This window comes from Oncorhynchus kisutch, linkage group LG2 (assembly GCF_002021735.2).
Source record: "Oncorhynchus kisutch isolate 150728-3 linkage group LG2, Okis_V2, whole genome shotgun sequence".
Taxonomy (NCBI): domain Eukaryota; kingdom Metazoa; phylum Chordata; class Actinopteri; order Salmoniformes; family Salmonidae; genus Oncorhynchus; species Oncorhynchus kisutch.
This window is the reverse complement of record NC_034175.2, coordinates 19,309,441-19,334,420: the sequence shown is the minus strand read 5'-3', so window position 1 is coordinate 19,334,420 and position 24,980 is coordinate 19,309,441. Positions and strand designations below refer to the sequence as shown.

Here is a 24,980-nt window from a genome sequence, read left to right as displayed (position 1 = left end):
ATCTGATTACAACAAAAAGTAGTTCCAGCTAAAATTGTGTAATCAGGTTACAGATACTTTGAAAAACTAGACGATTACTCCTTGGATTACTTGCTTGCGACAAAATACATTAACACTTTTCCTTTCCTCAATGACATTCAATTCAGCCTTGAAAAAAATTGCAAATTTAGTTTGTTCCACCTGAGCGAGTCTGAGCACAAATTAGAGACCACTATGATGACACACCAAATGCGTTTGATGGATCCTTTTTGGCTTCTAATGCCTCTTAAGGGGAAAGTAATCTAAAAGTAACTGAAATTAGTAAGATTACATTACTGAGTATGGGTAATCCAAAATTACTGATTACAATTTTGGACAGGTAACTAGTAACTGTAACGGATTATATTTAGTAAGTAAACTACCCAACTCTGCTTATAGGCTATATGATAGAGTGGCCCAAAGGTCAGTATATCAAAACAAATATTAATTTGCACTTCAATAAGCACTTCCCATCAAATTCCGCCCAGAAATGTATCTAATTTCAACCCCATAATTTGACCTTTAACCTTCATTAAATTACACAGCAGTACACAGTGTATTAATTTAATCTGCAATGTGCCCATGTTTTTTATATATTTTTTACCTTTATTTAACTAGGCAAATCAATTAAGAACAAATTCTTATCTTCAATGACGGCCTAGGAACGGTGGGTTAACTGTTCAGGGGCAGAACGACAGATTTGTACCTTGTCAGCTCGGGGGTTTGAACCCTAGTGGTAGCCTAGTGGGGAAAATAATCACAGACAAAATGGCCACCTTTCAAGCCCTTTATTGGTGAAATTTCAGCATCATTTCAAGATGATGTCAAGAGAAGGAGTGAGCTGGACTTGAACCAGGTGAAACAGACAGAGTGGAGATGGTTTTTCCTTTCTATGGGGATGTAACGTTAGCTTTACTGGGGGGGGAGGAGAGCCTTGGTTTGGTCAACCACGGTCTGGAAGAGCTGCTCCATCTGGGCCTGCAGGTCATCAGCCAGAGGCTTGAACTGGGCCTGCATCTTGTCGACCAGAGGCATGAACTGGGCCTGCAGGTTATCAGCCATGGGACGCACCTGCTTCTCGATGTCACTGACGAAGGGCTTCATCTGCTCCTGGATCTTCTCAGCATGCTCCTGGATCTTGTCGGTCAGAGGTGTGATCTGAGTCTTACCCTCCTCCAGGTAACCCCTATGGGTAGAGAGACACACTTAGAGAGACGTTTTCCAACAGCTGTAGGCTCAGGGAGCAAGCTAGCTTTAAAGCCGACTGTATGGTACTGATGTGAAAACAGACATGTTTAAGATGTAATATCCCTGTCAAGTACAATGTTACGAATAAATCAAATGAATAGTAACAATTTGAATGACTTCATATCTTAAACGTGAAGAGATTCAACTCCATACAGAGTTGATGGTACTTATTTTGTTGATCTGCAATAGAATCTCCCCTCAAGAGAATTATTCTATTATTTTATATTATATTGGAAGAGTGTGGTGGTCAGTGACGTACTGAGCCTGGCTGATCAGCTCATGAGACTTCACTGTCTCAATGGCGTCCTGGAAGTACTTTGTGAGAGTCTCGATCTCAGCAGGGATGTCACGCTTCACCAGGGAACCGGACTCACAGCCTGTCATACGCACACACAGAAAACACACTTAGTTACACACACAGTATTGTGTTTATAACGCACAGTATTAATTCAATCTGAAAACAAGGATGGATGTAGTTATGATTAAAGAGGTTATAGATTAGCAGAGGAGTAAAGGGCTTGATTTTCAAATAAATATTTATCCTCTGAATTACCTTGTTTATCAGTTATGTGTTACTCAATTACTATTCATGAGTAGTAATAAGTATATATGCAGATAAGATAGAAAGTCATAAAGATTTTTCTTTGTTGCGGAACAATTTATGTAATGGATTCTTACCAATGGCCAGCACAACAACAAGGGCAGCGATGAGAGAGAATTTCATGATTGCTGATGGGCAAGGTGGATCTACAGAAGAGGAGACGAGGATTAGGACGACAACAGGGAGTTTCAGATGCAACATCGTACACTACATGACGATTGACACTCAAAAGATATTCTGTTCACCTTCAGAAGTTGCACTTATCCTTGGTGAAACCAGGTAAATGTGATGAAACTCTGACCACATTAAGATCGCAGTAGAAATTGGCATCATATTTAACCATGTAGTCATAATGAAAACTTTACAGTACTTTGATGTATCTCTCTTGAGGTTACTACACTAACAAAAAGACACACAATACATATGAGGCTAATCTTTAAGTGTTAAACCAATATACTGAGGCATTGGGATCAGACAGAGAAAACCACGGAAGACTTACCTTTACTTCTGGGGGTTCTTGGACCTAACGGTACCTTGTGTCTGGGGCCAAGGGTTATTTATAGCTCCTGCTGGACAAAAGGGGCCTGGCCCAAATCTTACTGGCTACAACATGTGGAATGTGAGGTGGAATGTGCAAATGTGTAGCGTTGGCTGATGAACCTTGATGTGGTGCCTGTCCCAATAAAGACACAAAGTCCAAGTGTGGGTACTGATTGGGTTCGAGATAAGGTGCTTAAGTTGCATCATTTCATTTTCCCTCATTTGTTTCCAATGTTTTGGGGTTTTATTAACTTATTTTCTTAAGGATTGGCAGAGCTAGCATTTTTATAGAAATAATAATAATGTTGATTTGGGGGAAGTAACTCTCAGCAACACAAATTAGAAAAGCTTGGTAGTGTGCGTGTTAACCAGGGTTGGGGTCCATTCGAATTGAAGGCTATAAGTTCTAGTCTGGCTAATACCAGTAAACTGAAATTCCAATTCACAACAATTGAAAAAGGGCCTCTGTTGTCAATGAGTTCTCAATCAACTGAAAAGGGAATGCTGTTTATGTCAAAAGGTTTGGAGATTTTAAATTCAAATCACTTCCTGAATTGACTGACTTCAATTTGAATTGACCTCTTCTGAAGAGCTAGTCTTTATTACACAGCCATTAAACGCACATTAGAAAAAGACTGATGGTAACACGACTGACAACACCTTTTCTACTTTCCAGGTTGGATGTTCCATCAGCCATTGCCTCACTGCACATTACTAGTGTTACAGTATCAGCCAAAAACATAGAGGGCCTCAGATAAACCCATCACATCAGGGGAATGGTAGATACATTGCTTGTATATGAACCTGTTATTGCTGAGGACATCTATTTCAGTAATAATGTGAAACTAATGGTAATTGCATTGTTTTATGGTTTGGTTACAATCAGTTAGAGTCAGCAAAAGAGCTGACATTTCCTATTCAGTTTGTAGATTGAGAACATAGATACTGGCATGTGCTCCTATAGTCACATGCTTAATAGTTTAATGTGGTCAATGTCCAGTTTTTTCTGTACTGTTGGATTTGTTTTCTCTACTGGGTAATCTAAAGTAATGATGATACATATTATCATTCATACATACAGCAAGAATGATCCTCTGATATACTGTAAATAAATTGCACATTGCATGAATGAATATAGAAAGACCCTTCATTAAGAGAGAAAATATGTAATATGACTTCATTCATTATTTTGAATCTCTCCTAGGAATGTAATTATCTCAGCAAATTAGATTGGCTGGACCAGAGATCCCAATGTGACATGTGACATGTACCCTAGATGTTGATTGAGCAATTTCTCATAAATATCACCCTCTGGATAAAGTACTTTTTGTATTTCCAAGTTCTTTCATTATTTTTCCATCTCTGCATCTTTCTTTGTATGGAGTCTATGATTCACAACAGGGAATGGGAAAAGATTGTGCTGAGGTACTTTCAGCAACTTTTTTTTACAGAAAGGCATAGCCTATTTTGTTGAGGAAGATCTCTCTCTCTCTAGGCATCTGGCAGCTTGGTGGATCATGGACGCAGTCAGCATAACTCACCTCTAGCCAAGTAACCTAACATCACAAGGTTATGTGATGTATGAATTTTTATGATGACCTTTTCCCAAGGTGCTGTGCCTGCTCAAATCATTTACATTTAAGTCATTCAGCAGATGCTCTTACACAGTGCGACTTACAGGAGCAATTGGGGTTAAGTGCCTTGCTCAAGAGCACAACGAAATTTGTTCAGCCAGTCAGCTCATTTACTGGCCCAATACTCTTAAACGCTAGGCTAACTGCCATTTAAATCTTCAACTAATAAATTGAAACTAACTGACACAAATAATTCGATGTGAACAATACACGCCCATACCCATGTATTAATTTATTTCACATTTCTAGTTATAATATATTGGATTATATTTATACGCTTTCTATAGCGTCTCTGATAACAGGGGTCTGTCTATTCATTAGTCGGATTCCGTTAACAGAAACCGTTTACTGTTTACTCCAGAAACCAAAGGGAAACAAACATAACAAACAGAAAGGGACCAACCTGCATTTGTCATGTAGAAATTCTAATTTCCATTGCAAAACGTTTAGCAAAAGACGAAACGTTTTGAAATCGTAATCCAACTAATGAATACACACCAGGCAGGGATGCTTCCCGGATATCATCAACGTTCACGCGCATCAGCGCAAAAAACAGGAGCTAACAACATGGCGGACGTACTAGATCTTCATGAAGCGGGAGGCGAGGACTTTGCTATGGATGAGGATGGTGATGGTAAAATTTATGAAACAGTAGTTCTGTGTTTTTTGTGTGCTTGCTATGGACTCGCTAATATAGCGTATTTGGGGAGTTTTCGACTAACTGAGTGAATATTATCCGTAAATCGTGGATGCGTGTTGACTGTTGGGCCTAGTTGCAACCATTCAAACATGCTGGTTGGCTTATGTAGTGTAATACCTTTTTGAATTGTGCTTATGTCGTTTGAAAAATAGGTGTTAGCTAGTGAATGTGTACAGTTGCCACTCTTCCAGTTACTGAATGTTTGTTTGGCATTGTTAAAAGATGGCGAGTAGGTTGCGCTAACGCATTAGCAAGCTATCTGGCTAACACAAGTGGTAGCTAGGTAGGCAGTTCATTTGTTTGGAAACTGCGAGATCAGTGTTAATAACTCACTAACTACATAATCAGCATTTCTTCTGTCGACTATTGTAACCCGATGGCGATGAGCGTGTGAGCTACTGAACGTTAGCTAAACTAGCTTAGCTAATTTACTAGCTAACGTTACACCATTCTAAAATGAACGTATGATGGCTAACATTAACGTTAGCTAACACCCTTTCAACTTGTATGTGACCAAGCTAGCTAATTAATTTGTTTGTCAACTGTGAGGTCACGGTAATAACTTGTCAACTAACGTAGTTATTAGATATTTATTTCTGTCGAGTTAGCTACTGTAGCTAGCTGTCTTAAAAACGCGTGTGTCTGTACTTTCAGTTCACTAATGTGTGTCTGTAATGTCTTCATTCCCCAGACAGCATCCACAAGTTAAAAGAGAAGGCAAAGAGGAGAAAGGGACGAGGTTTTGGTTCAGGTGAGTTACCACACTGCATTTCTGACTCCTAACATGGCTGTATTCTGCTTCTCCGATTTTTCAATAGTGTATGACAGTGTACAATTGTATGTTTGGGGTGGGATGCATGATTCCCTTTGTTCTCTGCTGTGCTAGAGGAGGGAGCGAGGTCCAGAGTGAGAGAGGACTATGATACAGTGGAGCAGGATGGAGACGAGCCAGGTCCTCAGAGATGTAAGTGCCATAATGAATTTAGGGTGGACATTTTTTTTGTCAGTCACTTCTGAATGGGGGGGGGGGGGGGGGTTGATTTGAAACTGTGTTTTTGTACATCGTTCCAAGTTTTAAAATGCTCATAACAATTCGAGTTTAATTTAAGTATTGTGTTATAGCAGGTGGTAGCCAAAGTTAACCATAGAGGCAGTTATTTAATTAACACAGACATGTTTTTTGATTTTCTCAGCTGTGGAGGGTTGGATCCTTTTCGTGACTGGGGTACATGAAGAGGCAACTGAGGAGGACATCCACGACAAGTTTGCAGAGTTTGGAGAGATCAAGAACCTACATCTGAACCTGGACCGAAGAACAGGTTACCTCAAGGTTAGGCCGAATCCCCATGTCTACACAGCACATTTTAATTTGGGGTTTGTTGCTTGGCCAGTTTTGCCAGGGTTAATTTGCCTGGCTAATATTGAGTTTCATAATTGTGTAATTTGTTGTGCACTTCTCTTAAGCCTCAAGGTGGCAGCATTACACTGAACATGGACAAATGACAATGTGTGTTTTTGTTGAAATTGTTACTTTCTTTACTGCAAAGCAGACAAAATTATAGGGTGGTGTAAAGTACGTTTTTTGGGCAGTATCTTTATATTTTTGACCACTTTTACTCCACTACATTCCTAAATAATATATGTACATTTTCCTTGACACAAGTATTTGCTACATTTCGAATGCTCAAGCTGGACCGACTTATGGTCCAATTCACACAGCTTTCAATAATAACGCGTCACCACTACCGCCTCTCATCTGGCGAACTCACTAAACACACATACTGCATTTGTAAATTAAGTCTTGTTTGCCCCGAGAGAGAAAAAGTGCAGTCTTGATGTATAGCATTTACTTTTACTGAAGTATGATGATTAATTTTCCCACTAGTGTACATTTAAAACAAGATACGTTTAGACTTACTGAAGTAGTATTTCTGGGTGACTTTTACTTGTCATTTTCTATTAAGGTATCTTTACTTTTCCCCATGTATGACAATTTAGTACTTTTTCCATCACTGAAATTCTGTTATTGTTGTTAATCAATTGAAGCACTGTTTAATTTAGGATTTGACAAGCATTCTCCTCACCCATTTTTGCCATTCCAGTATCTGTACAGTCATTAACTGGTTATTAAGTATGGTGTGTTTGGAATATAGCAGGACATTGAATTCCACAACACTTCCTGCAGCTGCACATCTCAACCTTAGGCATCACACGTTCAGGGAATCCAATGGGCTGCATTAGTTACCTAGCATGGCGATGCAAAAGCCTGTTTAATTAAGAACTAGCTGCATTTCGATCACCTCGATCTGCTGTTTTACATTGTGGGATAATTAGGAATACAGCAACACCTGCCATTTCTGTATTGCAGTATGTTTTCCTGTCCTTTTTAGTCTGGGTTGACAGAGGTACTCGTGTTGACCTGCGAAGGGTAAGCCCTTCACGTCGTAATATTAAGACTAGAATTTGACTTTCTCGTGGATTTGCTCATTAATTCCTTTCACAGGGTTATGCGCTGGTGGAGTATGAGACATACAAAGAAGCCCAGGCAGCCATGGAAGGGTTGAATGGCCAGGACATGATGGGCCAGCCTATCAGTGTGGACTGGGGCTTTGTCAGAGGACCACCCAAGAGCAAGAGGAGGTGAGTGTCGTAGAGTGAGCGGTAGTCTACTGTGGAGGGTAACTGTAGGGGTTTGGAGCTGTGAGAACACTTGAAACATAAACCCATTTCACATTTTAAGTATAAGATGACTTGTTTGGGTCTAATATGAAGAGGGGAACAGAATGGGTGCAGAGGCATGACTTGAATGGGGGGAAAAGAGAAATGACTGATTTAAAGTGTAAATTTGACGTGTTGTAAATGATTTTGTTGAGTTAACCCTCCCTCTGTTCCCCACAGGAGTGGTGGACGGAGACGCAGCAGGAGTCCAGACAGGAGACGACGTTGATTCCCCACATCTGCTCTTTTTATTTTATTACATTTGCGTTCTGTAATAGCGTTAACGTTACTGATGTCTATTGTAATTAACTGTTTAATTGCAAATGGCCCTGACAAGTGTGCTTTAGAGCCAAAATTATTAGTTGTTCCAGCAAAATGACAGGGTTGGCAAAATTCTTTTTTACTGAAACAAGCACCAAATACACTGATCAGCGAAACTTTTTTTGCATCAACAACAAACTGTTTTAGTGGTATGTGTTTTCATATGGATCCCTCTATTCTGTTTCATGGTTTAATTTGGTTATGTTCTGGGCCATGTTTCCCAAAAGCATATTAAGGCTAAGTTCATTGTTAGAACCATCGGATCCATGGTTTTCACGATGAACTTAGCCTTAAGATGCTTTTGGAAATCTGGGCATTTGTGTGGCCTTTTTTTATGTATTACATGGGAATAAAACATTTTTAAGTGAATCATGTGTGCCATGGTCATTGTTTTGTTACAAATGTTTTAATTTCTCTATATTTGTGTATAAACTGAACAAAAGTATAAACGCAACATGTAAAGTGTTGGTTCCATGATCTGAATTTAAAGATCCCAGAAACTGTCCATTTGCACAAAATTTATTTCTCATGTTAAGCACAATATTTTTCTTGCCAAGCTAATCCATCCACCTGACAGGTGGGGTGTATCAAGAAACTGATTAAACAGTATGATCATTACACAGATGCACCTTGTGCTGGGGACAGAAGGTCACTCTAAATTATGCAATTATGTCACACAACACAATGCCATAGATGTCTCAAGTTGAGGTAGTGTGCAATTAGCATGCTGACTGCAAGAATGTTGCCAGACAATTTTTTTTTTTTTTTAAAGATATCTGTGACAAACATGTGTAGGCGTTACTACAGTCCCTTGTTCGAATCCAGGCTGTATCACATCTGGCTGTGATTGGGAGTCCCAGAGGGTGGCGCACAATTGGCCAGGGTAGGCAGTCATTGTAAATAAGAAATTGTTCTTAAACTGACTTGCCTCGTTAAAGGTTCAATAAAATCTGTATTCCCATGTGAAATTCATAGATTTGAGTCTAATTTATTTATTTTGACTGATGTCCTTATATGAACTGTAAGTCATTGAATGTTGCGTTTATTTTTGTTCAGTTTGTACACTGCTCAAAAAAATAAAGGGAACACTTAAACAACGCAATGTAACTCCAAGTCAATCACACTTGTGTGAAATCAAACTGAAGCAACATTGATTGACAAATTTCACATGCTGTTGTGCAAATGGAATAGACAACAGGTGGAAATTATAGGCAATTAGCAAGACACCCCCAATAAAGGAGTGGTTCTGCAGGTAGTGACCACAGACCACTTCTCAGTTCCTATGCTTCCTGGCTGATGTTTTGGTCACTTTTGAATGCTGGGGGTGCTTTCACTCTAGTGGTAGCATGAGACGGAGTCTACAACCCACACAAGTGGCTCAGGTAGTGCAGCTCATCCAGGATGGGACATCAATGTGAGCTGTGGCAAGAAGGTTTGCTGTGTCTGTCAGTGTAGTGTCCAGAGCATGGAGGCGCTATCAGGAGACAGGCCAGTACATCAGGAGATGTGGAGGAGGCCGTAGGAGGGCAACAACCTAGCAGCAGGACCGCTACCTCCGCCTTTGTGCAAGGAGGAGCACTGCCAGAGCCCTGCAAAATGACCTCCAGCAGGCCACAAATATGCATGTGTCTGCTCAAACGGTCAGAAACAGACTCCATGAGGGTGGCATGAGGGCCCGACGTCCACAGGTGGGGGTTGTGCTTACAGCCCAACACCGTGCACGACGTTTGGCATTTGCCAGAGAACACCAAGATTGGCAAATTCGCCACTGGCACCCTGTGATCTTCACAGATGAAAGCAGGTTCACACTGAGCACATGTGACAGACGTGACAGAGTCTGGAGACGCCGTGGAGAACGTTCTGCTGCCTGCAACATCCTCCAGCAAGACCGGTTTGGTGGTGGGTCAGTCATGGTGTGGGGTGGCATTTCTTTGGGGGGCTGCACAGCCCTCCATGTGCTCGCCAGAGGTAGCCTGACTGCCATTAGGTACCGAGATGAGATCCTCAGACCGCTTGTGAGACCATATGCTGGTGCGGTTGGCCCTGGGTTCCTCCTAATGCAAGACAATGCTAGACCTGTGGCTGGAGTGTGTCAGCAGTTCCTGCAAGAGGAAGGCATTGATGCTATGGACTGGCCCGCCCGTTCCCCAGACCTGAATCCAATTGAGCACATCTGGGACATCATGTCTCGCTCCATCCACCAACGCCACGTTGCACCACAGACTGTCCAGGAGTTGGCGGATGCTTTAGTCTAAGTCTGGGAGGAGATCCCTCAGGAGACCATCTGCCACCTCATCAGGAGCATGCCCAGGCGTTGTAGGGAGGTCATACAGGCACGTGGAGGCCACACACACTACTGAGCCTCATTTTGACTTGTTTTAAGAACATTACATCAAAGTTGGATCAACCTGTAGTGTGGTTTTCCACTTTAATTTTGAGTGTGACTCCAAATCCAGACCTCCATGGGTTGATCAATTTGATTTCCATTGATCATTTTTGTGTGATTTTGTTGTCAGCACATTCAACTATGTAAAGAAAAAAGTATTTAATAAGAATATTTCATTCATTCAGATCTAGGACGTGTTATTTTAGTGTTCCCTTAATTTTTTTGAGCAGTGTATGTATATTTAGAAACTGGGTGGTTCGAGCCCTGAATTCTGATTGGCTGACAGCTGTGGTATACCATGGGTATGACAAAACATTTATTTTTAACTGGTCTAATTACATTGGTAACCAGTTTATAATAGCAATGAGGCACCTCGGGGGTGTGTGGTATATTGGCCATATACCACACCCCCTCGTGCCTTATTGCTTAAGTTTTTCACAGGAGGTTGGTGGCACTTGTGATAATTACTGGAGCAGAATTAGTAGAATGGTATCAAACACATGGTTTCCAGGTGTTTGTCATTCAATTTGCTCCGTTCCGGCCATTATTATGAGCCATTCTCCCCCCAGCAGCCTCCTGTGGGGTATGTATGTACAGTATATGTATATAAACCTATCAACCTTTATGCAAGATAATGAAATGTACAGGTACAGTGCCTTCAGAAAGTATTCATACCCCTTTGAGTTATTCCATGTTTTGTTACAGCCTGAATTCAAAATAATACTTTTTTTCTCCTCACCCATCTATACACAATACACCATAATGACAAATTGGAGACGTGTTTTAGAAATCTTTGCTAATTTAAGTATTCACTCCCCTGGTCAATAGTTTGTTGAAGCACCTTTGGTGGCGATTGCATCTTTGAGTTGTCTTGGGTATGTCTATCAGATTTGCACATCTAGAATGGATTTTCTCCCACTCTTCCTTGCAGATTTTCTCCAGCTCTGTTAAGTTAAATGGGGAGTGGCGGTGAACAGCAGTCTTCAATACTTTCAATGGGATCCACGTTTAGGTTTTGGCTGGGCCACTCAAGAACTCACATTCTTGTTCTTTAGCCAATCCAGCATTGCTTTGGCTGTGTGGTTAGGGTCATTGTCCTGTTGAGATGCAAATCTTTGCCCCAGTCTAAGGTCATTTGCACTCTGAAGCAGGTTCTCATCAAGGATTTGCCTGTATTTGGCTTCATTCATTGTTCCCTCTACCCTAACCAGTCCCCTATTCCCTGGCATTCTCTGGATTTATGGTGCTTTCAAGACAACTGGGAACTCTGAAAAAAACAAGGTTGAAACATGATGTCAGAGCTCTAGAAAGAGGCCTGAGTTCCCGACTTGCAATTTCGAGTTGGATGACCGTTCAAAACGTATTTTTCCAGTCTGTACTCATTTTCTTCCGAGTTTCCAGTTGAGAGTTTGCAGTTGTTTTGCTGGATTGACAGCATGGCCAATGTTGAATGTTTATAATTTTAAGCTTGGAAAAGAGCCCCTTAAACCCAGACTTGGACCACACACCCACTCCCATGAATAGCAGGCTAGCGATTGCTTTGCAATGCTTGCAGTTAGCCACTGATTCCTTCCAAACCACTCATTGTTGAATTTGCGATTTCCAACTTGTTGTGTAGTGTTTATGTCCAATGGCCGATGAGCACCGATACGTTTTATCTATAGTTTCTCTTCATTATTTCTCTTCATATGACAAGGATTGAAAAGTATGTGCTAGTAGATTGTCGACTTGATTCATGATGATGACTGCTAGCTAAGATTTTGAAGTATGATGTTGACATGATCAGTCCAATCAAAGCTATAGTAGATATAACTTTATTTGACAATTTTATCTGTGGCCAGTGACCTTGAGCCTTCTTGGATGGGCACTTCTAATGTAACTCTATGGCAGCAACCAAGGGGCTTGAATTTTTTAGGTCCACCTGTAGATTTTGCAGCGACATGGTGTCCCCATGAGTGACAGAACACTGAGCCAAACACGGCGCAACTAGAGAACATTACCAACTCCTACACTTCGTATTTTCTGCTGGCTGCCCCACCACCACAGAAAGCACTGAGCTAGGCTGAAACACCTGTGTTTTGGAGCTGCCTTACTCAAGAAAGCAAAAAAGAGACCATGTTTGTATGCGGCTTTATTAACTCACCTGCCCTGAATGACGGGTCGCCACTGGCCTCATCACAATTCTATATTGGACATCTACAGACAGTTCCTTTAACTTTATGGTATAGTTACTGCTCTGACTTGCGCTTCTTCTTCGTCTTTGGGATTGGGTTGGCAGGTCGCATCCAACTTTTAGGTGCATACACCGCCACCTACTGTACTGGAGTGTGGGGCCAGTCACAGACTACCTACATGAACGTCCGGTAATACAGATTGGGAAAAAAGGAAAATTACCCTGCCAACTTTAACCCTCACTAAAAACAACACCACCCTATTCCACTACTTAACCCTATCTGATCCTGCTAGAGGCCAACAGCCTGAGAGAACAGTACATTACCACTCAATACCCCTTGCAAATCTTCAGCAGTAATACTTTGCAATCAAATCAAAGTTTATTTGTCACGTGCGCCAAATACAACAGGTGTAGATCTTACAGTGAAATGCTTACTTACAAGCCCTTACTTACAGGCGTTTTGGTCCTAGACTTGGCACTCCGGTACCGCTTGCCATGCGGTAGCACAGAGAACAGTGTATGACTGGGGTGGCTGAAGTCTTTGACAATTTTTAGGGCCTTCCTCTGACACCTCTTGGTATAGGAGGTCCTGGTTGCCAAGAATCTTAGCCCCAGTGATGTACTAGGCCGTACGCACTACCCTCTGTAGTGCCTTGCGGTCGGAGGCTGGGCAGTTGCCGTACCAGGCAGTGATGCAACCAGTGCGCTCGATGTTGCAGCTGTAGAACATTTTGAGGATCTGAGGACCCATGACAAATCTTTTTAGTTTCCTGAGGGGGGAATATGCTTTGTTGTGCCCTCTTCACGACTGTCTTGGTGTGTTTGGACCATTCTAGTTTGTTAGTGATGTGGACAGCAAGGAACTTGAAGCTCTCAACCTGCTCCACTGCAGCCCGCTCGGTCCTCCTTTTCCAGTAGTCCATAATCATCTCCTTTGTCTTGATCACGTTGAGGGAGAGGTTGTTATCCCAAGTACTTCTCTGCAGCTGCCACCACACAACTATTTTCTGTGACTTACGTTCCATTTATGCAGTACAGTTGACAACCATGGCTATGAATGCTAAAAAAAAACACCTTACTGAAGCACATATTATTCCCAGCCCTCTCTCGATTGGGTCCTTTCAGGATCCCTCACCCTGTACCCATCTTCCTCTACCACTGTTTTTGCTGCTTCAGCGTGCACACACACAGTCTGTACTACTCTGAATCTGGCAACCTCAACCTATCTTTCTCTCACCGGACACATCTGATCACCAGCCCCATGGGCACCCCCACAGCTTACACACATTACTTTCTCCACCGATATTTCACATTCCTTTATCTCATTACCTACTGTGCACTTCTTACATCTAGGAATCTCCCTCCTATACACTGCTGCAACATGACCATAAGCTTGTCACCTAAAACACTGTACTATTCTTGGAATAAAAGCTCTCATGAGACAACTAACACATCCTAACTTGACCTTGTCAGGCAAAGACTCTGCCTCAAAACTCAGCAGGTCAGACAACGTCTTCTATTTCCCCATGCTCTCCACCGGGTCTGCGTCGCACCAAACGACAGGTGTCACAGACACTAGGAATCTTCCATTAAATCTGATCTTCCTCAACACTTAATACTACCCACGTTATCACTCCTTTCAACGGTGCCCTGCTCTGAAGAGCAAAGCAAGTCACAGTTATTGTCCCTAGTACCGTAGTCCAGGGCGCCCGCTCCTTCTGGAAGTAAGAAACATAATAAAGTCCACTTCGAGTTACTTTCACCAACCTCTTCTCCACCCAACCTGACACCACATATGGATCATCTAGAATACAAGGATCCATTCTCTCCACAAATTTCACTCCCACTGGAACAGAACCATCCCTGTCATCATTGGGACAAGGAACGAATTTCGCCGCAGGTGCTTCACCCTCACTCTTGTCAGGTTCCATCTCTGAGCTACCAGAACACATACCCCTCTTTTTCCACTTGATGGCAACCTTCCTCACAACATTGTTTCCCTCTACACTCACTTCCTTTTCGGCGGTTACCACTGCACCTGCCACCACATTGAACTAATCCTCACTCTTGTCACGTTCAATTTCCTTCTGTAGCTCTTCCAAAAGTTCTGTGTGATCCTCAAAACATGTTACACCTTTCTCCTTTTTTTCTTCTTCACCCGCCATCTTCTCCATCATCATATCTTCCAGAAGGCTTGTGACATCCCCCACTCCATATTTACTCATAATATGTTCCACTTTCCTCCTTTCTTTCCTGTCCACCATCTTACAGGTCATCTCGACTCAGCGCCCGGTGGAAACCCTTGTCTTGTCTCAAAATCTTCTGACATTCACTGTCAACTGTGAGACCTTATACAGACAGGGGTGTTTCTTTCTAAATTATGTCCAAACAATTGAATTGGCTACAGGTAGACTCCAATCAGGTTGTAGTGATATCTCAAGGACAATCAAAGGAAATTAGATGCACCTGAGCTCAATTTGGAGTGTCATAGAAAAGGGGTGTGAATACTTATGTAAATTAGATATGAATGTATTTCATTTTCAATACATTTGAACACATTTCTAAAAACAGTTTTTAGAAATTGTCATTATTGGGTATTGTGTGTAGATGGGTGAGAAAAATTAAAATGTCATCCGTTTTGAGTTCAAGCTGTAACACAACAAAATGTGGAATAGGTCAAGGGGTATGAATACTTTCTGAAGGCACAAGTTTGCATATTAGCAACATCACCCAGATTACCTCATCGAAGGAACAGTTCCCGTCCCATCCATAGCCTTGAATCGATTGCCTGCCTCTCTTTTCTCTGCAGCCAATCGGGGTATGAAGGTTTCCCCCTCTCCCGTTTCCATTTGACGTTAGCTACACTGGGACAGTTCAGTCAAAAAGTATCGTGTGGTCATTGGTGTTTCAGATTGGCAGTCAACTTCTATCTGTTTTGCGATTGGCAGGCGACATAATTTGGCTACCTCAGCTGGCTCGACTCAGAAGCGCCTTGGTTGACAGTGTTGTTGTTGTAAGTAAGAAACTACTTTGTCGTTGAGTCCTGTTTTGGATTTACAGTAGACTGCAACCTCTGGATTAGTTTAAAGTCAGGAAAAACTGGTCTAATAAAGGTGGAGTTTTTCACAGTATTTGTCAAGAGGGAGGACCATTATGGGACGATGAAAGAAATGTCTGCGAGGCCGCACAAGGTAAGCAGACAAGGGACACTCAACTGCTAGCTAGCTAGCTAGCGACTTTAGCTTGTAACATTATAGCTAGCTGGAAACATTTTGGACAGGACGACCCGTAGCTGGCATTGTATGAACCTTTTTAATGAGTTGGAAGGAACTAGCTCGCTAACTCATTAAATGGGAAGTTTTAAGTGGGAGACTCCTAGACGGCTAAAACATGAAACAGAGCTGGTTCGATTGACCAACTAGCTAACTAAGTTACCTAGCTGATGTTAGCTAGTCAGCCCAGCTAGCTAACTAATTTAGCTACAATCTAGCTAGCAAGCTAGCTAGACTTGTTACCGTAACTTATTAACGGGATAGCTAGCTATAACGTTAGCTTCCAATTTAATTCGAGTCGCGTTAACAATGTCGCTTCGGTTACTATGCCTTGCTAGTTAACGTTAATTAACGACGTTCAGGATAACTTTGCTAACATTAACGCTAACTAACTGGCTAGTTCTCTCTATTGCTCATCTGCCTAGTTAGCCAGGAAAGGATAGGACGAAAATGTACTATGCTTAGTTAGCTAACTAACGCTAAGCCCATTCATAGACGATATACACACATCAGTCGGATCCTTTATTAACGTTACATTATTGGGCTAACTAAAGCTATGTTGAGTTAGCTGACTAGTTAGCCATTCTACTGTCTCCTGGTATCATCCTCTCCCCATCTAACGTTAGGCCTATGAATCCATTTGAGGAATGAACAACTTCAAACGGGAGGCCTCTGACAGTCAATTGTTGGTGAAATATTCAGCAAGTCGTTTAAAGTTAACGTTATATCAATGCAAAGGACTCCTGCTTTATAGTTATTTACCCCAGAGAGTTTAATACTTGCCCGTATTTAGGCTATTGCTTAGTTAATTGTAAAACATTGATAATACATTTCAATGACACTCTTAGGTCACTAATATTCTTCCCTGGATGATTGAAACCAGTGACATAGGCTTTGACAGCTCCACAGTGGGTTTATTTAAAGACCTCTCGTCATTATTTAAACTATGCGTTGCGCCATTGCCAACACCACTACAATGAAAGGGTATCATTACACTTGAATTATTCAGCTATTTATTTACAATTTATTTTGTTTGTTTGTAGTCTAGTATAGGCAGACAACCTGCAACATAAAAGTAGGACAGAGCGACAGGCTCTTCACTGCTTAGGCATACAGGGCCTTTTCTCTTTTTCATTATGTAAAGAAGGCACATTGTTAGAAGATGAGGAAGACTAACCCTTATCAACTCTACCTTCCCTGTAGCTTTCTGACTGCTGTTTGTATGCACTTGAACCTGAACCTATGCTTGTCTTGCTCCCACTATAAGTACACTATGCATTATAACATGATGCATGTAACAGATGAAGCATCATTTTGGGATTTGTTATATCTGTGATTTGGCAGGACATTTTCACTTAAGACCATGTGATTGTGGTGTCATTCAAGTTGTGACCATTTGCATTAAAACATTAGTCGATCGAGCCTACCACTTGAGGAGAGAGAGAGCAAAAGGGACAAATGCAGCAGATGCCTTTATATTAGTACAAGTAGAATTCAGAGGGAGCGCACAAGCACAGTGGAATTCTGAGGGATCTATTTTTGCAGTGGGAGGAAGAAATGCATCTATCCCTCCTACCTCTACACATTTCAATGGCAATGCAGGGGGATGCTGGAAAGGCAAACTGGAAGGGCTAACTGGCAGGAGGGTTCCTCAGTGAGCAGACTGCTAGGGTGTGAGTGCAAGTTTGCATTGTTACGCAAGCCTTCCCTTTTTCAAGGAACGCATTGATCCATGCAGCGTCACACAGAACACCTGAGGTCATCTTTTGGGGAGCCTGTAGTATAGTGTCCCTCTGTGATATTGAGATTCTCTAGTACAACTAAGACACTGTGAATGACTGTTTTTTTGTAAATTATCCAGCAGTTAATGTCAAATATGTTACTGTTGGGGGGTCCTTTGCATGGGGTGATGTCAGTTTCCTTAAACAATCAGTCTTCCAGATAGCTGACACAGGAACCTTCGTATAAAACTATTTAGTAATAAAATGCAATTGCAGACAGAGATTCACATACAGAGTACCTCAGTAGTCTATAGTAAAGATCTGTGTGGCGAAACAGGCGACCACAGACCCTATCGTCAATCATATCTTAATATTGTTGCATTGGATTAGATACAAAGTATCTAAGATGAGAAAAACATGTCTAGACTGTGGATTCTCACTTTACTATCTCGGCCTTGAGGCTGGGTGACTATCAGCAGGTGCAGACAATTCTCAGCCTGAGAACTAAAGCAGGACATCTCTATTTACCCAGTACTTTTCCATCATTGCACATTGCAGGCAGACAAAGGTTATCACATATATACAGTAATCATGGCACTGGTGTAGCCCCACACCGACCACCAGGGTAATCCCCAACATTACACAAAAATAAACCTATTAAAAACGACTATCACAGAACAAAATGGTGTTCGGATGGCATTTGTTTGACAGTGATCACTAATTGTTTTGCGTAGAGCCCTTTGACTCTTGACAATGAAACATGGCAAATCTGTGCTTCATAGCTTAATTTGCAACTTTTCATGCTTCTCCACCAACATTCAAATGGTTAGTTTTTTTTGCCTCTAAATAAGCCCTGCGATGTATAAACACTACACTATGTCAAACAGGATGGCTGGCTAAATCACAGGTGGGAGAAACATGACACTGATGGCAGAGAGCATTATCGCCATAATCCATCAAGGCAAGGGATTATCCTATTGACGTCATAATTCGCTTCGGTTTTATCACCACTTGAGCATTGTGGAAGTTTTCAGGGTGTGCTTGGCTAATTTATTGGTGTCCTTTAGCCTGTGTGAGACACACAGTGATGTCATCCACACATGACTGATCTGTGTGCAGTTCCTTTGTGAGCACTCAAGTCTTATTCGGACAGTTCTTTGGAGAAAAACCCCCAGAGTCCATCCATTTCTCCTTCAGGATCCTTTCCCTCTTTCCACTCTCTTCAGCTAGCACTCTCCAAGCTCTAGTCTAAATGGTGTGTCACTGTACAGTTTATAAATGATCAAGCCCTACCTACGTGAAGTTATGAGTTCAGCCTAAACCCTCTATCTCTCACACAGAGCCATTTAGCCTACCATTGTGTTGGTTGGCTTTAGCCATCTTGACTGTCTCTGTGTGGTAGTAGAGACTGAATATAATATTTCAGTGTGGAACCCTGCTTCCGCAGCAACGCCTAATCTAGAGATACAATTTTAGTGGTCTCTCGCTGGGCTCCCCCAAACAGCTGTTCAGTAAGAGTGTGTTTCAAGGATCCAGTGTCAGCTTCAGTGCCAGGCCCATGTAGATTAAAACTATCTCCATAGGATCCCTCTACCCCCGCAAACAAGGTCAGATTAATAAGTAAATAGTTGAGTGCTTCTCCTGGTTAGTGGGACAACTGCATGACCATGCGTGTCTTATTGCCTCTATCTAGTCTGTTCAAGGATTGTAATTTGTCCTACCACGACCATATGCTACAGGGAAGGGAATGCAATGCATATCTAGGCTTTTAGTAGGCCCATGCATGCAGGAATCACCCCTTCAACCCTAGTTGTTTCCAGCTTAATGTTCTAGCCAACAGAGGCATTTCATTGCTTTCATCAGGAAGGTCAGACCTTTGGTTACCAAAGTTAACCTGGACTCCAGAAAATAACAGGGTAGAGGTGGCCTACATGGGCATTTCATCATGTTGGGAGAACTTAATTGAGCAGCTGACCAATTCCGCAAGACTTTAGTTCTGGGTTAACCGAGATTGCTTGGGCCTTGTTGCTTACAATGACTGTGATACTGTATGTGGTTATCTCACCTAGCTTCCTTAAGATGAATGCACTAACTTTAAGTCGCTCTGGATAAGTGTCTTCTAAATTACTAAAATGTCAAATGCAATGTAAACGTTAACATGAATGGAAACATCCTGCTAGCCTCTGAATAAATTCTCTAACTAGGCAAAGATTTATTCTTCGGATTATCTCTGTTGGTCACAATTTACTGCTTTACACAGCACATATAGTCTATTCCATACATTTTCATAAGACTTTATCACCATGACATCTAGAATTCCACCACCATGCACCCCTGCATCCTTGTTTGCCAGCATACAGCATGGTCAAAACAAGAATGTACCAGATGTGCTTTGGAAGAAAAAAAACATCCCCATGATTCCTCAGCAGAGGGGCAATCAATAGGAAGCTTGTCTCTGAGAGCCTGTGCACACAGACAGCGACTCATAAAACCCTGTTCAGCCCCACCCTCCCCTGCATGCCTGGATGCCTGCCAGCCCTTTGACACAGCAGCCAGGGCCCAGGGCTGTTTGTGTCAGGGTGGCGAGGCCTTCAAAACCAAGCATCAGCAATTGCACCTCGGCCCTACCTAGTACCTACTTCCTTTGTGTTCAACCAGAGACTGGGTGAGTGTGCCCAATGCTTTGGGATACTCTGACTGGTTATTTTATAATTTTATGATGTGTTTTTGTACTCAACTTTGCTATGCCAACTCTTTTCACAGATGCATCACTGATTGTAGGATGTTGAATACATTGATTTCGACTGATATAAAACAATGGGACATGCTCCCGATTTTTCCATTCTGAAGCATCCCCAATATTATCTCAGCATCGCTCTACGGATGGGCCAACTGGGTCAAACGGTTGATGGGTAAAGCCTAATAGAGGGGTGAATGGAGACCAAGGCTATGCTTTTGCTCTCTCATGTAAAAAAAAAAAAAAAAAAAAGCTCCACAATCCCCCTTGACTGGGCCCTCTACCCGGAAGAAAGCCATGGTAAGATCACATGGCTGCTGGCTCCTCACCATGTTTTACTACACAACAGCAGTCCTTCCCACTCTCTCCACTCTAGATCCAGGACCGCAGTAATCCTGTCCCTGCAGGAGAGGAGCCTCTCGCCCTGGGCGTGTAAAGCCACCTCACTGCGTTGACTGCCAAGCCAGCACCACGTGGGGATTTGCATGAGCATTAGTGCCCAGGCCTGTTGCTGCTAATGCTCGTTTAACCACTGCCGTTAGCCTAGCCACGGACTGCATACAGGTTCGGTAGGCCTTGCACATACAGGATGGCCTACCTGATGTTGAAAATAAGTTATTTTGTGTGTTTTCGGAGTGCAAGGCTAATTCTATAACTGCAAAATAGACCATTTACAATTCAATTTGGGCTGACTGTATTCTGACTTGAGATCCACAAGCGCAACTCTGCATTAATCATAATTCATTTAGGCTAATTTCAATCAGTCTTAACATTCAAGATATCAAGTTCAATATTGCCCATTCTGATCATAATGGTAGGTCTTTAAACAATTGCAAATATAGACCTTTTTGTTTTCAGTGTTTTTCTACAAGAAGGCTATTGTTAACTCCTTAAAAAAATATATATATATATACCATACATCTTTCATAGGATTTTTACTTTAAGACTTCATTTACAAGTTTTGTAACATGGTCAGGATGTGTACTGTTATTGCTTAGTCTTGTGGTTGTTTCCACAGAGCAGTGCAGCCAAAGATGCAGGTTTTCTTCTAAGAAATGTCTGATATGCGTGAAGGAGTAATGCATAAATTACTGCAAAAGCGAACTCCCACCCTTCTTTTAAATGTGAGTTATGTAAGCCCAAGCTCATTGTTTTGTGAAGTCTCATTGGCATCCACAAGACATTGATGGCCTTTGCATATTGAGCTACTGGGGAAAGCAAATGTTGGTACAAATGTTTGAATTCAGGCTCATGCCTCTTACTGCCTCAGGTTTTACTGTCCATAGGGTTTTAGTTGTTTTTATAAACTGAGTGGTTAGAGGCCTGAATGCTGATTGGCTGACACCCGGGGTATATCAGACCGCATACCACGGGTATGACAGCGTTTAGTTTTACTGCTCTAAATGCGTTTATAACCGGTTAATAATAGCAATAAGGCACCTTGGGGGTTTGTGGTATATGGCCAATATACCACGCTAAGGGCTGTGTCCAGGCACTCTGAGATGCGTCGTGTCTGAGAACAGCCCATAGCTGTATATATTGGGCATATACCACACCCGCTCGTGTCTTACTGCTTAATTTCATATTGATTGCAAATTTCATCCAAATAGGCTAGCTGTGCAGATGATGCAGAAGCTGGCATTTCTGCACAAAGACAAGACATCAATAAAAATCTGCTTATGCCGTATGAGGAGTTCCCGCCCACGGTGTGCTGAGTTTAGGTTGGCAGTGCTCCGGGAATACTGAAACCAGGGCAGATTGTTCCCTGAGTCCAACGAAAACACTTCTGCTGCATATCTCTGTGCTGCAGTCCTTCATTGACATAGCAGCGCTCTGCTCGCACACTGCAGCTGACAGACTCAAGCTCTATTATTTAGATTATCTACAGCATTAAAGAGCATTGACATGTATGCAGATGGGCACAAAGTGTAGGCCTAGTCTCATTACAAAACACACACAAATGAAACATGCCCTCGTAAATTGTCCTGTTACTCCCTTTCTGCAACCATTCTCTGTGAACTACCCGTGTGTCCTCTTACGTTGCTACATGGCACAGCAAGGCACAATATGGCATGGGTCAGCACCACCGTTCACGGTGTGGCATGACACAGCATGGCACGGCACTGCATGGCACACAGCCACGGTCGGAGGATATGTCAGGGGTGTCAGTACTGTTGGCTGCTGCCTCGGCACCCCACATCCCCATCTGAATCCGTCTGCTATGAGTGGCTGTTAATTAGCACCGCTTGACTGTTGATGACTGGGTGTGACTACAACGACAGACCCTGGGCACAGGGCAGGGTTGCCTCTGAAGCCAGGTACTGGGCAGCACTAATAAAGTGCCCAATGGCGCATGGTGGCAGGAGAGGAGAGAACAGGCTGCTCAGAAATACTCCATGCACATGACCCACTCCACCAATTGTGAACCGAGACGTCCTTTTCCTCACTTGAGAAAGACAGTTTGTGGGTAAGTGAAACTTCGTTGAGACCTTGGCCACAAAATGCTTGGCTTAGCCATGACATCGGCTCTCAGACACTTGATAAACAGTTTCTCTGGAAAACTATTACTCTGCCCATTTTAACTGCTACCACGCCGCTGTGCATGTCAACAAGAGGAAATCGGGCCTCTGGCTGCCAAAAAGAGTGACTGACTACCAGGCCCCCTAACTTCTTACCCTACTGGAGTTAGCCTACACTGTCAGTTGCTAGTGAAAAGCCTGCAGTAGCTAGTCCTACACTGTCAGAGAACACTGCACACCTTATTGGTGGCATAACCATTATCACATTGAAGTTCAGCAGATATACCAGAGAGAAAGAGCAGCAGCCTATCAGGGATGCTTTGTGTTCCTTGTAGACAAGCTTCCCGAGCCGTGACACTTGCAGACATAGCTTAGCTGTCTTGTTTGCTCGCCAGAACGTTTTGTCTGTTTCCCGCCTGTTTTCTTTCAGTTGTCTGCTGTTTAAAAACTTTGCACTGAGGGGAGGTGCTATATTTGGTTCATGGAGTGGTATTTTTAGGCTGTGAAAAGTCTGTTGTAATTTTGACACCTTGCAGATGAGGGGCTGGCATTCTGTATGCATTTCTAGCTATGGTAACAAACTGTACAAATGTAAAGTCTCCTTTTTTCACCGTACAACTTACAGGGTTGACAGTTTGCTATCACATGGAATTAGAAGCTTGAGTATTTAAGGAGTGAGGGAAGACTGGGAACAAGCGTCACTGAATGCTTACAGCAGGCTTAGACAACACGTGGGATCCCCTTATGCCATTCAATGTTTGATGCCACTTTGTTTTATAGCCTCCTTCGGATGGGATGTTGTTAGGGGTTTCACATTTTGGGGAATATTCAGAGGTGGAAACTTTCTGTGGGAATTAACAGGAATATATGGAAATATATGCAAATGAATGTTAATACCATTTAAATGTAATGTTTTTTTGCATTGGATATATTTACCATATCATATAGAGACAAACATTTTACCTTATCATAATTGCAAATTATTAAATCCTTCCTATATATATTTTGTTGTTGTTGTTGTTTTGTTTGTTTGTTGTTGTTACAAATTGAACTCAAATTAAATTACTTGACTCTTCACATGGGATGATTTCACTGAAAAACAAGGGAATATTGAATGAGCCATCGCATCTCGTGTGTTCCCAAACAAGGACCAGTTGTGCTCTTGAGGCGGCTGATGTTGTTGGGTTTTGGAGGATGATGGAGGCAACAGGGCCTCAGATCCACAAAGTCCCTTCCACCAGGTGGCTGATGCGATATGTTGGCACGACTGCCATATTGCATTTCCACCCCAAAGCCCTTGCTTGGAAGTGTACTTTGCCAGAACCTTGCCTTCATCCAGGCCAAGGTGGTGAGACACGGTAGTGATGACACCATAGGCCTTGTTGATCTCTACACCAGACAGGATGCTCTTGCCAGCATACTTGGGGTCCAACATGTACACTGGGGCGTGTATGGGCTTCAAGCAGAAGTCTTAACGCTTTTTGATGTATTTCAGAACTGCAGTTTCCTCTGCTTGGACCAACAGTGAAGTGGGCAGGGCAGTACGGATTACTTCATTACATCTGCATGCGGAGTCTGAACATCAGACAGGATGGCATTGTCTGCCTCAATCCTTGTAATGGCTACTGCTATGAGTTTCAGGCTGCTTACCACTCTCTCCCAAAATACATCATCCAGGAGGATCCTCTTGATGAGGCTGTCCATATCCGCAGACTGTGATATGGCCATTTCCTGGAGAGACTCCTTCCCCTCCAGGAGACTGTCAAACATGACAACACCACCCCAACGGGTGTTGCTGGGAAGCTTCAATGTGGTGCTCTTATTCTTCTCACTTTGCTTGGTGAGGTAGATTGTTGCTTTAACTTGATGACCCGTCACATAACTAACCATTTCCTTGGCTCTTGTAGAGTGTATCCATTGTTTTCAGTGCAATGATGTCCTTGAGGAGCAGATTCAATGCATTGGCAGCACAGCAAATGGGTGTGATGTGAGGTTAAGACTCCTCCACTTTAGACCAAGCAGCTTTCATGTTCGCTGCATAGTCTGTCACCAGTGCAAATACCTTCTGTGGTCCAAGGTCATTGATGACTGCCTTCAATGTGCAAACCCGTGCAATGTAGAGACCGGTGTGTCTGTTGTCCCTTGTGTCTGTGCTCTTGTAGAATACTGGTTTAGGTGTGGAGATGATGTAGTTAATTATTCCTTGCCCAAGAACATTTAGACCACCCACCAGAGATGATTGCATTATAGACTGTGTTCTCTATGATTTGCTTGACCTTCACTTGAGCCGTTGAACTCTGCATCCAGCAAATTTGTAGATAAAGCATGTCTGGTTGTTCTTCGCCTAGCATACACCGCTCCATACAGAAATCTCTTCCAATACACATTGCCT

The 24,980-nt window shown here is 42.5% G+C and overlaps 3 protein-coding genes across 6 annotated transcripts in view; 2 read left to right on the top strand and 1 right to left on the bottom strand.

The window, feature by feature from the left end:
- Window positions 1-791: 791 nt before the first annotated feature.
- LOC109908806 (type-4 ice-structuring protein LS-12-like) lies at window positions 792-4,562 on the bottom strand. 2 transcript variants are annotated; one of them, XM_020507518.2, is made up of 4 exons: window positions 4,445-4,562; window positions 1,945-2,013; window positions 1,526-1,643; window positions 792-1,204 (listed from the first exon to the last, which is right to left on the bottom strand). In XM_020507518.2, the coding sequence occupies exons 1-4, from the start codon at window positions 4,455-4,457 to the stop codon at window positions 931-933; spliced, it is 474 nt and encodes a 157-aa protein (XP_020363107.1). In that variant the 5' UTR covers window positions 4,458-4,562; the 3' UTR covers window positions 792-930. The 2 variants fall into 2 exon arrangements, with proteins under 2 accessions (XP_020363107.1, XP_020363114.1); XM_020507525.2 differs by lacking the exon at window positions 4,445-4,562 and adding an exon at window positions 2,367-2,495.
- Window positions 4,541-8,149, top strand: LOC109908795 (RNA-binding protein 8A-like). Of its 2 annotated transcripts, none has more exons than XM_020507506.2 (6): window positions 4,541-4,669; window positions 5,433-5,492; window positions 5,628-5,705; window positions 5,935-6,071; window positions 7,245-7,381; window positions 7,640-8,149. In XM_020507506.2, the coding sequence occupies exons 1-6, from the start codon at window positions 4,549-4,551 to the stop codon at window positions 7,686-7,688; spliced, it is 582 nt and encodes a 193-aa protein (XP_020363095.2). In that variant the 5' UTR covers window positions 4,541-4,548; the 3' UTR covers window positions 7,689-8,149. The 2 variants fall into 2 exon arrangements, with proteins under 2 accessions (XP_020363095.2, XP_020363086.2); XM_020507497.2 differs by having other exon boundaries at window positions 4,545-4,675.
- A 6,998-nt stretch (window positions 8,150-15,147) lies between these two features.
- Window positions 15,148-24,980, top strand: part of LOC109903705 (OTU domain-containing protein 7B-like) — a 35,626-nt gene continuing 25,793 nt past the window's right edge. Inside the window, exon 1 of one of the 2 annotated variants that reach the window (XM_031789888.1) lies at window positions 15,148-15,530. The gene's annotated coding sequence lies outside the window, so the exon portion shown is untranslated. The remainder of the gene's footprint in view (window positions 15,531-24,980) is intronic. The other variant, XM_020500576.2, reaches the window with a different exon arrangement.

What these genes read in the sequence shown, in the direction of transcription:
- LOC109908806 (XM_020507518.2), bottom strand. An exon ending in TGTTGTTGTGCTGGCCATTG is followed by an intron (nt 1,644 to 1,944) that starts GTAAGAATCCAT and finishes TGCGTATGACAG; the next exon opens with GCTGTGAGTCCGGTTCCCTG. An exon ending in GAGCTGATCAGCCAGGCTCA is followed by an intron (nt 1,205 to 1,525) that starts GTACGTCACTGA and finishes CTCTACCCATAG; the next exon opens with GGGTTACCTGGAGGAGGGTA.
- LOC109908795 (XM_020507497.2), top strand. Translation starts at nt 4,549, where the DNA reads ATGCTTCCCGGATATCATCAACGTTCACGCGCATCAGCGCAAAAAACA. An exon ending in TATGGATGAGGATGGTGATG is followed by an intron (nt 4,676 to 5,432) that starts GTAAAATTTATG and finishes TTCATTCCCCAG; the next exon opens with ACAGCATCCACAAGTTAAAA. An exon ending in GGGACGAGGTTTTGGTTCAG is followed by an intron (nt 5,493 to 5,627) that starts GTGAGTTACCAC and finishes CTGCTGTGCTAG; the next exon opens with AGGAGGGAGCGAGGTCCAGA.